We start from the raw sequence: 15,197 nt of genomic DNA, 5'->3' as shown, positions 1-15,197 counted from the left end.
GTAAATGTAATGGTGTGAATCTGCTGACTGCTGGAGAACTATATCGGCTGGTTGTGGACAAATAGCTTTGAACCATTTGGATGTATTCTAGGTCTCAGTGAACGTGTGTGTGCACTGTGCAGTCAGCCGTGGAGTCATAAATAGACATGTTTTTACCTGGTTTTCATAGCAGCACTGTTGATGTTTTCATTTGGGAGACCGTTAGCATAATCACAAATATTCAGAGATAATAAGCATGGTCTATAAAACATTCATTAATTTTTATCTTAATCTAAGCAATTTATATGCAAACCTGGTGAGGTACACAAGCAGCATAAGCAAACTGCGTCTGCCACAACAACTACTTTGAATTTCTATAGAGGTCAGAGCAAAAATAATAAGGTTAATGCAATGTCTTTTCTTCTCTAGCTGTGCAGTATGTTCTGTATTGTCTAAATGTAATACAGGATATACATATAGTTTACATTATACAGGTGATGATAAGCACATATACAGTGTAAGATATACAAAGATATAAGTGTGAACTGAGTGAGGATGGAATCCCCACACACGCAGTAAAAGTGTGAATGGAGCCTCGGCGTCTCATTCCCATTTAGATACGCACTAAGCAGCAGCAATCATGTACACTCACGCCATCTCAAACATGAGGTTTATTCTCCAAATATACAGAGTAAAAGCATCATAGTTCCACAGACCACACTTAAAATACAACCATTTCATTTAAGATACAGAGGGCCACTGACTGAAGAGAGTGGATTATCCAGCAGAATTTACAAGTCATCTTTATTACAGTTAGGCTTATGTTGTCATAGAAATCAAAGAAACCACAGTCCACCTTTAGTTTGTGATCTGGATTAGTGTTTGTAAAACAGACAGATTTGGTTTACAGAGAAATACAGCCTCCTCACAGGAAGCTCCACATTTGACTCCCTGTAACAATGACTCTCATATTCTATGTGTGACGCACACGTTGCCTTGAGGTGAAGCATTATGGAAGGGGTTAATTGCAACACTGGTTAATAGGCATGTAGAAATCAAATGAGAAAAATAGATGAGCGCAGAGCGGGTGTTTTCTGGAGAGACAGTTAAATGGCCACTTTAATGCTTATTGCAGCAAAAAAAAAATTCAATAGAGCCGCCGGAAAGAGTTGCCACTACAAACATTTACAAATGAGCTCTTTTGCCACACTCGTAGGCTCTTTCTCTCACTTAAGAAATGTCCTTATCCAGTCTGCCACCGGCAAGTCTTTATGTCTGAATAATAGTCTGTGTGTGTTCCTCTCTGAGACGGCTGCTGTTTTATCAGCAAAGGCCAGCAACCTCTTGTAATTGTGTGGGCTTGTATGTTTATTCATCTGTTCTGCTCTGGCCTGTGTGCGGCCCTCACAGCCAGACCAGGCTCCACAGGTGAGAAGTCCTGTCCCCTGTGAGGATACGTCCCAGAGACACCCTGGACTGGTCAGCGTGTTGCCATGTCCTTGATGGGGAACAGGCCAGGTGTAAATATTGATGTTTCATTTGACCTGTACATATTCTGAGCCCTGGGAACTGCATTATGGGAGAGTTCCAGCACATGATCTGATAGAAAAACAGTGAGACAATGAAGCAGTTATGTTTATTTCATGGAATCTAAATAATGAGAGTTTTGTTTAAATACCAAAAACACACGACATGCAAAATAGATCTGATTTTGTGACCACTGCCAATCAGAAAAAAAAGAGGTATGAGAAAGGCAAAAGAAGTAAAACAGTCCAGATTCACCTGCCGTCAGACTCGTGTCGTTCTACTCGGGCGACACTGTGCACGTTTTTCACATGCGCCACTGTAGAAGAATGAAGAATTCCTGTCTAAAGCCAAACCAGCTAAGCTCTGCACTTTACCAATCTAGTGTGAGAATCTGATTTCCCAGTGAGAAATGGGGGAATAAAACTGCACACATAAGCCTCTAATGTAATTTGTGTGAAACAAGCATGAATAGAATATGTTGATAAGATTTCTGGACGCAAAACAAAGAGAAAGCGATTGTCTGTTCACACAATGCTGATGCCACATGGATTTGTTAAGCTCTAATATATTGAAATCTGACTCACAGAGAAGTCTGGAACAGAACAAAATATGTACACAGAGAGATGCATAAGACATGTATATACAGTCTACAGGTGCCAAGATGGATTATCAGCTCCCAAACACAGCGTGGCGTCTTAAGATCTACAACGGACCTCCATTCATTTGTAAAATAGGATTACATCAGAAATCACTTCTGCAGAAATGAAAAAAATACATAAAGTGCTTAACAATGTCTACTTTTCTCTCTCCTGTTGCAGACTCCCTCGTTCCATTTTCATTTAGCGAAGCTTTTTCTGACAATGTGTGACCATCAAATGTAAACAGCTTCTACCAAACATACGGCTGCAATGATAAACAAAAAGTGTGAAACTAATCATTTTCAGAACTAGTTCAGTTAAAAAGTTTAGTGTGAGAATGCCCCTATGAACTACATTACTACATATACTGTCAGTAGTTAAATAATTAGTGCATAAAATAAAACAAAATGCATTTAAACAATATGTCACAGCAGCAGAAATGAAGAGTATTTAACAGGAAAACAACAGTAAAATATGTGCTGTCCCTTGATGACCAGAAGAGATGGCACAATCAGGGCCGCCAGTGATGTTGACAAAAGGGGTGAAATATCTCAGCTGCCTGGTTAAAATGCAATGTCTACTCTGGTTTGGAAACAATATACCTGTAAAATGGCAGGCAAACTCACAGTTACATTATGATGTGTTGTAGGGCTTTCTGTCCAAGTGCTTTTTAGAGTTGGGCACAAAACCATTGGAGGAGGGAGTTCTCGTAAACAAAAGAGCTGACACTGTCATTCAATTTGAAAGTTTCAGACCCTCAAGGCAAAGAATTCATCACAACAAGAGGCGCTGATGTCTCATTTTGAGTCCACCAAAGTGAAGTCAGAGGCAATTAGAGAAATGATACCATTATAAAATGATACTCACATATGTACACTGATAGTCTTTTATCACAGTCTGTGTGACAGAGCGGCTTTGAGAGCCTTATCTGCTCTGTGGCCCACTCTGTTCTGCACATTGTTTTAGGCTCAACATCTGTGGGCAAAAGGAGAAAGTTTTCTGTCACCTCCAGGCAAAAGCAATTTCAACTCGCCCAACTTCGCTCCAGTCTGTAAAGGGACGCGTGGAGGGGCAGCTAAACAAGCTAGGTGCACGCTTGTTTCTTGTGCTTCAAACTCCAACAGAGCAGCAGGACACTGGCTCCAGCTCATTATCATGATTTTCATGCTGAGTGCTTCGCCAATTCACAGAGTTTCTTTCTGAATGACAATCTTCAAAAGGCGAAACAGTCTCTGCCTGGGGAGTTGATTGTCACACAAATCCTTGTGGTATTGTTGCACTCTGATCCACAAACAGTCCCACTGTGGCGAGCACTTTTTTCATTTCAAGTTCCAAACTTGGCAAACAACCTTCATGTGGCACAGTTCTTACGATGTTGTAGAAAAGAGGTGAGTGTTGTGTTAAGCGTGAGGGGGTATAAGGCTTCTTGGTCCATATTTTGGGGCATTTAGTCACCTTTAAAGCCGACCATGCCCAGGTCTCCAGGCATCCACCAGACTCTTTCTGTCCTATAGTTTACATAAGAGTCCCGGGGTATTTGACAATCCTGTGTTTGCTCCTCCTGCTCCCCCTCCTGTTCTAGAGGTCAGACATGAGTCTGCATGCGCTTCTGCAGAGGCCTGGTCAGATCTGAGTTCTGAGAGGAGGACTGGGAGTAGTGTGAGGAAGAGGAGGCTGACACTTTACTGTCCTTGTCAAACTGCACATATCCGTCTGGTTTACTGTAGCTGCTCACGCTGCTGTCGCACTGCGTGTCAATGAAGGAGCTGGAGTCACTCAGGGAGGCACGCTGGAACTCGCGCTCGCACAGCTCGATGGAGCTGCTGCCCATACCTAGCACGAAGCGCTGGCTGTAGTCGTACAGGCGGTTGGAGCCAGCTCCCAGAGTGGAGTAGATGTTGTTGAAGGACATGCCTGTGGGGACCCTCTGCTTCCCCAGAGTGCCAGTGCTGCTGGGGTTCCTCACCTCGGCCGGCTGGCTGCCTGTCATCGTGGGCGTGTGGTGCTCTTTAAAGGTGTTCACGCTGTAGTACCCATTTGTAGGATCCTGAAAAAAGACATTGACAGTATTATTACTAACAACATAAACCAATATGTATTTAAGGGCATTTATATGGTCTCCGGTTGTCAGAGCTAAGGCATAATACATATTAATGAAAATGTACTGAATAGAAAAGTAGCTTCTATTTGCCAAGAGAGAGAGAGAGAAAAAAAACAAAAACTGAATTAAAATGGTGGCAAAACCTTGTGCTGGGACTTAAGCAGCCCCAACGCTAACCTCCAAATCATGTATTTTTCTGTTAATTAAGGAGCCTTGATGAATCATAGTTTGGCATTCAAGATGTCACTGCAAAGTTCACTCACAAGCAGGCTCTAATTGGACCTAAATGGATGCGAGTGTCTGTAATTTCACGTATTCAGCGAGACGTCTTGAACTGTGCCGCTTGTTTGCTGCTTGGCTCCGGGCTGCAGGCTGTTGCTAAGGGTCCGGTGGGGGGCGTGTGTGTGGCTGTATGTTTGACGGTCTTGTGTGAATAGATGTGAATGTCAAGCACGGTGGTGGCAAATCCCCAAAGAAGAATGCTGGTAATGGGCAAATGAGAACGACAACCTGAGAGCGCGCTTGTTATGTTCATCATTATCAGACAGCAGACAGAGACATCTTTTGCATCTGGCCTTTATCCCTGCCTCCACCGCGGCTCCACACTCGCTCGTCATTAAATAGGATCAAAAGCACGGGCCCCGAGAGGAGAGTGGTAGCAGGTAACTTAGCGCAAGTATACTCGAGTGAGCCTCCAGTGACATCTCGTTGGACAAACATGTAAATGAAGAGGCCAGATCTGAGAGGCTCTGATAAGATCTGACGCAAGTGCAGATGTAAATAATCGCTTGGCTATGTAAAGGTACTGTGCCGATGGAGTCTTCGCCACGATTGTTTTTCTCTTGGAACGACAAAGCTAAGATATTCCTGTTCATTTCATTGCACAACAGCACAATAGACACAGTTTGGTGCCACTTTATAATAACTGCACCGTACAAAAGCATGAACAAAGACTTCAAACATAAAGAACAAACTGATTATTACTTAATTAATGACTAAGAATGCTCCAGGTTTAGGGAAAGGGTTAATATAATAAAGGTTTCCTGGTTACGAGGGTATCAATGAAGTTGTTCTTAATATAAATATGTGTTTGTGAAGTCATTACGAATGTACTCAGGCTATTAAAAGTGTTGTTATTAGAAAGTGTTACCCATATTTCGAAAAAAAATAAAATAAAATAAATCCGAGGCTTGCTCAAGGACAAAACGATGGACAAAAAAAAACAGATGGACCTTTCAGTTTATGATTTCCTCCCTTCTGATTTCTTCTGTCATGTAGATATCGCTGATTATTAAATTAAAACAATCCGCAGCCCAGTGATTAAGCATCTTCCACACCTGCGCTGGAGAGTGTTGAATAAATTCCAAGTCCTGAATTACATATTTTCAGAAGACTAATTTAGAAAAGGGCATAGGATTTGTTTAAAGTTGAAATTAAAATCTTTGTGAAATGGTTTTCTAATCATGAAATAATTTAGATGGAGGATATTTGGCTGTTCTTTACCGAAATTCAATCAAAAGTGTTCAAAAGGGACTTGCGAATAGGCAAATCTCTGCAAATGTGCCAAAATAATGGAATATTCAATGGTGCAAACAGCGGTCTAACATATTAAACAACTTATCATAAGAACAAAGAAACAGTGGGGCGTCTGCTGAGGTGCGTGTGTGCAGCGCAGGGTTTGATTCATGACGCTATACAATTGTTTCCGTATTGTCATTTGTCTTAACGGCCTTATGCACTGGGCACACGATGCTCCCTGTGAGATTATATGTAACTTAAATAAAGGCTTAGAGGATCGCCAGCCCTGGATTACTCACACCACCTTTGATCAGGGACTAATTAATAAAAGCAGACCATTAAACGAAGTCATTTTGCCGGTGGACTTTGAGAATCACATGTAGCAGAAGAGGGATTAGTGTTTCTGCGCTCCTTTGGTCCCAGCGTTGAAGACCACCCTCTCGCCCCTCCCCCGTCTCAGTCCATCTCTCTCCGTCTATCTCTCTCTGTTTTTAATTTAAACTCGTACCTTAATGTGCTGATACTCCTTCTCTTCCTCTTGCAACACCTCCAGCTGCTTCAGAACTGACTCCTGCTGAAACTCACCCCGTTCAACCTGCAAAAAAGAACAACAGACACAAAAGCAGACGTCGCGTTAAAACTGCAAACCCGGTATCTGCGGAAAAAACAGAAACAACTGACCTATGACTGACTTCCCTATACGCGCAATGCCAGCTTAAAAGTCCACTATATAACTTTTTGTGGTGGGTGGTAGGCTGCCTGCTTGTCTCCATGGAGATGTTACTGAATTGCTTTGAATGATCAGCATTATGTAATTACCTTATCTTACCTTAGATGCTTTTTACGGCTAAAACATACCGTGATTAAAGTGCGTTCTTATGTGAGCTTATGATTTAATCTTCTTATTACTTTTCAATTGTAAACAGTCGCATTTTTCTTTAACTCTTTTGCATCTTCACGGCTCTCGACGCGCTTTGCATCAAGGAATCACTCACACGTTCAAACACAAATTGATACACAAGCGTACGCAGACACTAGGGGGCGACGTAGGTTAAGCGTCTTGCCCAAGGACGCAACGGCACGAGCTGGATTAGAAGTGGATTTGACCGTTTTTACCCATGATGTTTTCAGGTCAAGAGCGGGATTCGAACCACTAACCTTCAGATCAGTGAACGCAACTGTCGCCCCTTTTCAAATATGTTAAAACGTGACGCATTTTAACAGGTTTTAACGCTAACTTCAGTGCAGTGAATTTGTTAACGCGCAAAAATATAAGCTTTACAAACATCTCGACATCTGATCCGCACCGAGCATCACCCGTCCATACCGTAGAAACATTTTAAGATGCAGAGATTTTCAAAGACACTTCACCTTCCCTTCACGCTGACACAGAACATTAATAATAGATCAGGGAGTATGTTTTATTTATCTTAACAAATTTCTCAGTTATGAAGCAGTTTGGATCATTTTACGGCGTTACCGAATCTGAAAGAAAACTCCAAAGCTTTTAGCGCAAATAGCCTTTCCTTCCAGCAGACCAAATGGAACACTTTATTTAGATCCAAAAAGGAAGCAGTTATTTGTGTGTCCTACAGGCAGACATACACCCACAGTCGGATTACGCAGCGTGCATCAGCATCTCCATAGTTACACTGTGATAGGGCACATTTAGCAGGAAGACGCACATCATATGGGTAAATATAGTCCGCTTGACTTCACCAAATGTGCTCTCATTATGTCTGCGTGCTACAGTGTGTGTACAGAGTGTTCGCAGCCATAGCCAGCAGCTAAGTGCAATCAGTTTGAAGTCCAGCACCGCTACAAAACAACGCTGTCCAGTAGAAAGGAGTCGGCTTGAGACTAATTAGCCGTTTTAATACATCCAACTAATGACTGTAAGGTGAACTATATAACTTGACGCCTTAAAAACACATTCTTGGACTAAACTGTCTTATCGCTTAACAGATCTGACCTGTAACTTGCTTCACTTGTTTGTCTTCATTCATAAATAGGTCAATTTACTACCATATTATTACTTTCCAGGCAAAGCAATAATATCTCCATGGAGACAGAAGTTATTATGCTGATTTTATTAAAGAATATTAGTGATTTTTAAAACTACAATACTTATATTTTGCCATAATACAGTATGTAAATTGTACTGTATGGACATTATCATTGAAGTATCTCTAGCTGGTAATGTGTCACAGTAAAGCAAAGACTGTATATATAACTGTACCACTAATGCTACTGTGACATACACTGCCAGGCCAAAAAAAAATAAAAGTCACCATCTGGATTTAACCAAGCAAAAATGTTGGTGTTGCTGCAGTTGGTCCGGTCTAGGTTCAGCAACAGTCTGTGCTCAAACCTGAATATACTGAATGACCATGTTGTTCTATCAATGGATTTTTTATGTTCCAAGACGACAATGCCAGGATTCATCAGGCTCAAATTGTGACAGAGTTGGTTCAGGAGCATGAGACGTCATTTTCACACATGGATTGTCCACCACAGAGTCCAGACCTTAACCCCATTGAGAATCTTTGGGATGAGCTGGAGAAGCTTTGTGCAGCGTCAGACTCGACCAGCATCAAGAAAAATTAATGCAACACTGAATGGAAATAAATCTTGTGACGTTGCAGAAGCGAAATCGAAATAATGCCACAACGAATGCACACCTTTTTTTTTTTTTTGGTGGCGACTTTTTTTGTGGCCAGGCAGTCACAATAATCACTATATCGACTCTGGAATGTTGGAACAATATTTCTGGATTCAGTATTAACCATGAGAACTTTTTCTTTGCACAAGTGGGAAAAGATTGGTTCTTTTTGAAAAGATCTGAGCCGTAAAAGCTTGAATAAGTAACTTGCATGAATCATTACAGATGCAAACTAATGACTAAAGTGTTTCATTCTGTTTATGTATTGCAGCTCATGTTTTTTTTTTTTTACAATATCATAGATTTAGAGTAATTTTCATGGTCTAAATTTGCTTTTGGGTTTTTGTGTCAGTGGCATAAATTGGTTTCAGTATCATCGTTGCTTGTCTATGTTTACTTCAGCCATATATCGCAACTTTAAACACAAAAGAACAGGTTTAAACTGTCTTAAACAATAGAATCGAAGTGAAAAAGCATCGACACTCACACTCACCATCAGCTGTTTCATGGATGCGTGTTCTTCGTTCTCTCGCGCTGCGTTATGATCTTTGTGTACTATCTCCACGCGGATGTCATTTTTGGCCGACACCACCCCTTTCAGATCTGTCGAACCAAAAAAATCACAAAAAATATTTCAATAAATTGCCTGAGTTTGAGTTTGTATTTCTTAATATTTGAATCCCCAGTTTAATTCCCTCAAATACAAACAGTTACTTATCAAGATGCCAAAATCTGAATGTATCTTTCCCATGCAATACCCAGCGTTATTAATCATTTATCAACCCAGGACTATCTTTGTGCTGTACAGTTGCCTACGGTGACAGCTCGTTCTCAGTGGGACAATGCTGATGTATTAGAGTCTTACTTTCTGTCTTAATTTTGCTTGCAAGTTCTCTCTGGTGAGCACAGATGGAGGCGGGCAGTGAGGGCATAACCAGGTGCGCTTCCTCTGTAGTGCACAGACAACAGACATGCTGAGGGACCAGAGCACACTTTGGACGTTTGGAGAGGGGCAGTGGTGGAAACACGCTGCCTGCCTCTCACCTGAGTTACTGAGTGGGGTATGGGAGGAAGAGGGGGTGGAGGTGGTGGTGGAGGTGGTAGTGATGGGTCGGGATGTCAAGATAAGCACCGGTTTAGTGATAATTGTGATTGTCCACTGAGGTTCATCCGGTCTTCTGTCAATTTATTGTGATTTCTGATTCTTTTTCCAGACCGAGGTTTAGTTGGTCTTCATCCCTGACAGTTTGTACGTCTCACTAACGTTTTTCCTAAGAGTGGTGTGTCTGGTCAGCTGATTGAAACATGTTTTTGGAGCGGTCTTCCTGCTTAAATCAGCTGACCGGACACATCACAGTAACGTCACGTGACCACAGAGTCGGCCCTAGCTTTTAAAGACTGAAATATTTTAATCTAACTTGCAAAACAGCCACTCAAAAGTACCTCAGCGCTGATATTTTGCTACTATACATACAAAAAAATAACAAATGTGATCTTTATAGAGGGATATTTAAGCTGCTGTAAACACCCGAGCACTGTTTCTAATATAACTTTACATATTGTATTATTTTCAATACAAATGTGAGGGCTTTTGGGGGCCCTCTAGTGGCTTTGGGGCCCCGAGCTGCTGCTTAGCCTGCTTAAAGGTTGGACCGGCCCTGCGTGGAAGAGGAAAAGCGCTAGTGTGGATGAAAACAAACTAAACCTTGGTCTGGAAAAATAATCTGTTAAAGTGGATGGATCATTGTGATTGTTTGAGTCATAATAACAGTAAGAAATAAAATTTAAAAAAAATACTTGTGAGAAAAAAACATAAGTATTTAGTATTTCATTTACTGCACAACATATAGCTTTAGAATTAAGGCAATGTGCAGAAATGTCAAATCGCAAAGTGTTTTTTTATATTATATTTTGCACCTGTATCTGTAGCTGAAGTTCTGAAATTAATTGGTTTTAGTTCAATCTTTAAAGTGCTTTGAGTTTATTTTTTTTTACAATGTACAGTCAGAACAGAATCCTACTTTTCAAACACATATTGCATCGGAATTGCAATACATTTTTCCCCCAAAATCGTGTAGTTTAACTTAAACGTATACTCGAAAAAACACAGTAAATATAAAAAGGTTTTTCATCAGGCTACGTCACATAAACTTTGTCATTTTGAAAGTTCGACTTCACAAAGCCAGCCTTAGATGAATGCAATCTTTCAGACACTGTGAATTAAGGATTTCACAGTTGTTTGGCGCCACTAATCATGAATAAACATAAACTCTGGATATTTCTTCTAACAATAATCATAACACTAACTTATATCATGACATCCCGAGTGGTTGGGGGACTAGGGAATGCAGGATGTAAATTTCCAAAGCGAATGCTGTCACACTGAGATTGCATGAAATGAGCCCTGACACAATCCCTTTATCTCGGCACCACCAAAAATGTCTATCTCGACGAATAGCGTGATCATATTTTCTGGAATGGAAAAAGGCTATTGTTTTAGAGCTGAATAAATCTTGGAAAAAAATGTTATGGGATTTCCAAAAGATTTATTTACAAGAATATTCTCCCTACAGTTTCTTATCATTTTAGAAATTCAATTGTGGTACAGCTCTGTATTTTGTACTTTTAGATTTATACGGTCAAGTCAAGTAATATTAATGGAAAAAATACTGTCTTTGTTCAATAATATATCGGAAAAACATTGGACTTAAAGCTACCGCCTGTGATTAGATTGGCTGACCCGCCCCTGTCGTTTTCTCGCACTTCACCACTTGATGCGATCGATTTTACTTCTGTCTGATTGTGTACCAGCTTTGGCCAGACAGAAGAAAACCAGAAAGCACAGGTGAGTCTGAAAAAAAAGGGCAACAAGAGAAAATAAGAAGACGGGGGAACAGGTTTCACGCCATCTACAGGTGAAAAAAAACAAATAAACTGACAGACGATAGCTTTAAAGACCTTCCATTACAGATATATTGTAATTTGAAGCTATATTGAGGTCAAAATAAGTCTGTTGCGTGCTGTCTGCGTTATAAAATATGAGTAAAAGTGCGTAGAAATATAGTTTTGTGCGTACTATTTCAAGCAGCGTAATCATAATTTGCATTTTTCTGTATTATGTCGTTGTATTGTACAATAACGATGTAATATAAGATAATCAACCCAATTTCTTATCCCATACTCCACATACAAATAGACATTTTTGTGCGCTTTGAGACACTACGATACTAAACTGCACATGCTCTTATGGATGTGACAGGAAATGGGCGTACTTCTCTGGGAGCGTGTGCAACAAAACGCTCCGATGGTTCCCAGGAGAACGATGAAGGCTACGAAGGCTCCCACTGCTATTCCGATGATCACTGCCACGGGGAGAGATTCTGTGCAAAACAAACAAATAAAAAATATATGTACTTGTATCATAATGTACAACCGGCATCTCAAATACTCAGTAAAACACGCGAGGAACCCAAGTCTATTCGTGTCCCTGCTACTGCAAATTAAAGCCACGCATAACATTTTAATAGACGTGACATCAGTGCTACTAAAAATATGTTTTTGAAATTATGTGTGAAGTAATTACTTAGCCTTTTGTTATGCTCTGTGCAAACATTTTTACTGCTTACAATCAGCTCATTATCCCGCCGCCTTATAACTTTAATTTACTTCTGTGCGGGCCTATAAAAGTGTTTTACTAAGCGCTGTCATTGGGTAGAGTGCAAGTATGTGCGAAACCAAACGGTGAGGCCAGATAGGTGCGTTTTGCGACTCCTGGGATTAAACCAGAAGTCATTTGTCTCTGCAGCATCAGCAACCTCATTAAAAGCTACCTTTAATAAGGAAAGACTCAAATTACGACATTTATGACCTTCTCGCATTTTAAACATTTGCCAAAACAACCTATCTCTCTTCTATGGCCATTAAAGGCAGTTTAATGTCCCTATTGATCAATGTCACTTTCACATAAGCAGCTTATAATTTATAGTTTGTTACAAGGGAACACCAAACAGAGCTTCCCCAACATTAGAGGACAGAGGGTCAGTCGATAAAAAGGGTGCATTTCATTGTTCTGTGAAATATATAAATAAAGTTGGCTATTAAAATGCGCCGGGTGAGACTTCACGCTTAAAATTCCTCTCATAGTCGTGTTAAAGGGCCGCTCTTTCAATTTGAGATGAATATATACTTTAGGTTAAACCAGGGAGCTAATTTGGATTGAATTTATTGCTACCGTGTTCTCAATAAAGACACATCAATCGTTTCACAATTTGGGCCGTGCACTCCGGCGGCTGTCAACTGTCACTCCTCACAAACTTCAAATGAAATCTGATGGGGCTTTTAAAAGGCTCCTGACAAAACCTCGCAAGTGATTTCACAGCGACATTAGACGGAATTTTAAAAGTGAATGCACCAGAGATGGGGTCTTCACTTGCTTAGTGTGAACCTAAAATTCAATATCTTCTGAAAACAGGCAATTGGGGAAATTCAAAAAAACAACTTGCAGATTTTTAAAAAGAGGACATATTATATAAAATAGACTTTCACGAAGTTTACCCATGTTTTAAAGACGCACGAATGCACCCAGAATACTATTTCGATGAATTTGTGCATGTTTAAGTAATTCTCTTTTTCTCGCATCCTCTTGAATGCTTAGAAATGTATGTTTTCACCGACCCCCTAGCCCCGCCCACTGCTCTTTACGTACTTGCGATTCTCTTCTGGGTGTGTTCAGACATGTATTATTGATAAAACACATCAATATCATGGTTTACATTGAAAAAAGTGTAAAAAAAAAAAAATGTATGTTATGGTTTAATACAAAATACCTGATAAATTTCATAATATATTTTCTTTAATGTGTCTTTATCATAGTCTGTATATATAAACGGACAAAGCTAACGTGCTAGCCGCCATGTTTTGGTCGTAAAATGTTCATTTTTATGCTTTTTTTATGCTTTTATTCCGCTACCTTCAACAGTTTCGCTCCAGATTGGCTCGTTGGATTCCTTTATACTCGCAGTCGGACTTCCAAATATGAAACTTAGCTCCAAATTCGCCGCTATAACCGTTAGCCTCGATTAGCTTCATTTGACACTTAGTCCACTTCTTTATACAGGCTACGGTCCTTATGCATTATTCTTTTGACTCCTGAATTTTGAAAGGTACGAACTTAATGCAGTATAAGACTTAACTGTCCCATCGTGAAATCACTCTTAATACTGCATCTGGTTAAAAGTTTGGATATAAAAGACACAAAGCGGCACATCTCCACTTCACTTCTACGACTATCTACAGAACACAGAGAAGAGAAAGGTGGAACGGCTCAAACCTTGGCTCCCACCTTGTTCCTTCAGCCGTATGATCTCGGTGTCGGAGCCAAAGCTGTTCCAGGCCGTGCAGTTGTAGATGGTCTGGAAGTCGGCCGGTACGATGTTACTCATGGTCAAAGTGGAAATGACGCCCTCCTCTGTGCTCACTGTCTCCACGGTGTAACGGCCAGACGTGCCCGACTCCAGAACGGTCTCCTTCCACGACCAGGCCTGCAGATATAAAAGAATAACATTAAATCAGACAATAGCACGGGACTGATCAAATAAAACACAGTATTTAACAACACGCAGACACAGTTGAGCAGAATATATCAGAGTTATAACACATCACTCTGCACATGTTTTTTTGTTGTGATTTGTTTCAGTTACTCCAGAAGAACTAAATTCCTGACAGTTTTGAAAGTCCTCCCCCGAATGATGATGATGTGATGTGCTCTGGATCAACCCTTGCTTTGCTCTAACAATGATGTAGAGGGCGGATTACAGAAAGCAGAGCATATTTGCATGTTTTATTTATGCAGTGCGAAGTTTACTTAGCAATTTTATTGGCCCACTTCAGTTACTGTGTCAAGCGCAGTTGTTTGGAGATAATATGGTGCTAACTACATGAAGTATTAATGTGTGAGGAAAAGAAGACAGTACACAGATAAACAACACGCCGTGCCCGAGGCTCCTGATAATAGACAGGTGGCTAAAGCTAGCTGTGAACATACAGCGTTACTCTTCCCTTTTTCTTGTGTGCATGAGCTAAAACAACACGGCCCATTGTGTGTGTGCAGTCCAGTCTCAAAGGCTCTCCTCTCAAATAAACTTTGTATTAATTAGGCTGCCTGTAGAGGCTGCATGTATACCACTATAATAAAAACACATATTAGATGACAAAGTATGGTAATTAGGCATATGCATATGCATACACAGACTCACAAATTAATAATAGGAACAAAATGAGCTCAGAGACTAAGCTGTTTATAAAGGCTTCATAAATCTTAATGGGATCAGTACAAACAGAACAGAGGCACATTATTATATGAGGAGAGGTCCACATCTTCCTCAGTAGAATTTGATGTTTAATTCAAAGATTAAATAGTTCAGTGGTTTCTTTATATTACCGCGGCTTATAAAAATACAACCCACACTTGTAGAGTAATCTCACTTCCTTTAAATGAAATCAAGATAAAAAGCAGAAGATAATAAAAGTGTTGTTGCACTCACAATGCGGTCTGGTGGAGGGGTGCTCCTAATAAAACATTTGATTTGTCCTTTTTCCCCATGCAGCGCCTGCTGAGTCTGTGTACTGGAGATAGTCGGGGGCCCTGAAACAAGAAGAACAACAGTAATCAAATCGTTAAAGAGGATTTCTTTGAATAAAACATGAATGAGACAAAACAACAAACATAAAAGGTCATTGAACAATTGCATTCTGAGTAGACATTTATTACGTC

At 40.4% G+C, this 15,197-nt stretch overlaps 1 protein-coding gene across 1 annotated transcript in view; it reads right to left on the bottom strand.

The window, feature by feature from the left end:
• Nucleotides 1–2,571: 2,571 nt before the first annotated feature.
• kirrel3b (kirre like nephrin family adhesion molecule 3b) overlaps nt 2,572–15,197 on the bottom strand; it is a 70,213-nt gene continuing 57,587 nt past the window's right edge. The window contains exons 9-14 of the mRNA XM_033977531.2: nt 14,968–15,068; nt 13,767–13,965; nt 11,698–11,805; nt 8,913–9,028; nt 6,272–6,358; nt 2,572–4,191 (exon numbers count right to left, since the gene is read on the bottom strand). Coding sequence (XP_033833422.2) covers nt 3,730–4,191; nt 6,272–6,358; nt 8,913–9,028; nt 11,698–11,805; nt 13,767–13,965; nt 14,968–15,068 — 1,073 coding nt within the window. The 3' untranslated portion in view covers nt 2,572–3,729. The remainder of the gene's footprint in view (nt 4,192–6,271; nt 6,359–8,912; nt 9,029–11,697; nt 11,806–13,766; nt 13,966–14,967; nt 15,069–15,197) is intronic.

The sequence above is a fragment of the Periophthalmus magnuspinnatus genome, chromosome 13 (genome assembly GCF_009829125.3).
Source record: "Periophthalmus magnuspinnatus isolate fPerMag1 chromosome 13, fPerMag1.2.pri, whole genome shotgun sequence".
NCBI lineage: Eukaryota > Metazoa > Chordata > Actinopteri > Gobiiformes > Gobiidae > Periophthalmus > Periophthalmus magnuspinnatus.
This window is presented reverse-complemented; position numbering and strand designations above follow the sequence as displayed.